Raw genomic sequence first — 372 nt, 5'->3', positions numbered from 1 at the left:
TATGCTGCAGAACACACTCCTCTCTTCATTCTTTTTCTATACTTTATCCTTAAGCTGTAGACACACAGATAGAGCTATAATGGCAAACCGTGGTCAACGAAAGGTAGTCATCGTCATAACTCTATTTTTCCTCCTTCTCACATTACAGGCATTCATTGGACACCGCTACTATGACGCTCGTACAGCAGTCACGTCTAGTTGGTATCCCTCTGATACATCGTTGAACGTCACTGCCGACGTAACGTCGCATAGTCCAGATGCCACAGCTGACAATGAGTCTCTGCGCTACATCCCACACAGTACAGTACAGACATGGAAGGAGAGGGACTACCTCATTGTGTTTGGCATCCCATCCATTGACATTGAGGCGAG

At 46.2% G+C, this 372-nt stretch overlaps 1 protein-coding gene across 1 annotated transcript; it reads left to right on the top strand.

Annotated features, from left to right (window-relative positions):
* Positions 1-79: 79 nt before the first annotated feature.
* On the top strand, positions 80-370 carry TM35_000262380 (uncharacterized protein; the record flags this gene model as incomplete). The annotated part of the gene is made up of 1 exon (XM_029027975.1): positions 80-370. A coding segment is annotated over one exon (291 nt), but the record flags the coding sequence as incomplete, so codon positions are not given.
* Positions 371-372: the final 2 nt, after the last annotated feature.

This window comes from Trypanosoma theileri, assembly GCF_002087225.1.
Source record: "Trypanosoma theileri isolate Edinburgh chromosome Unknown TM35_Tth_26_V1, whole genome shotgun sequence".
Taxonomy (NCBI): Eukaryota; Euglenozoa; class Kinetoplastea; order Trypanosomatida; family Trypanosomatidae; genus Trypanosoma; species Trypanosoma theileri.
This window is presented reverse-complemented; position numbering and strand designations above follow the sequence as displayed.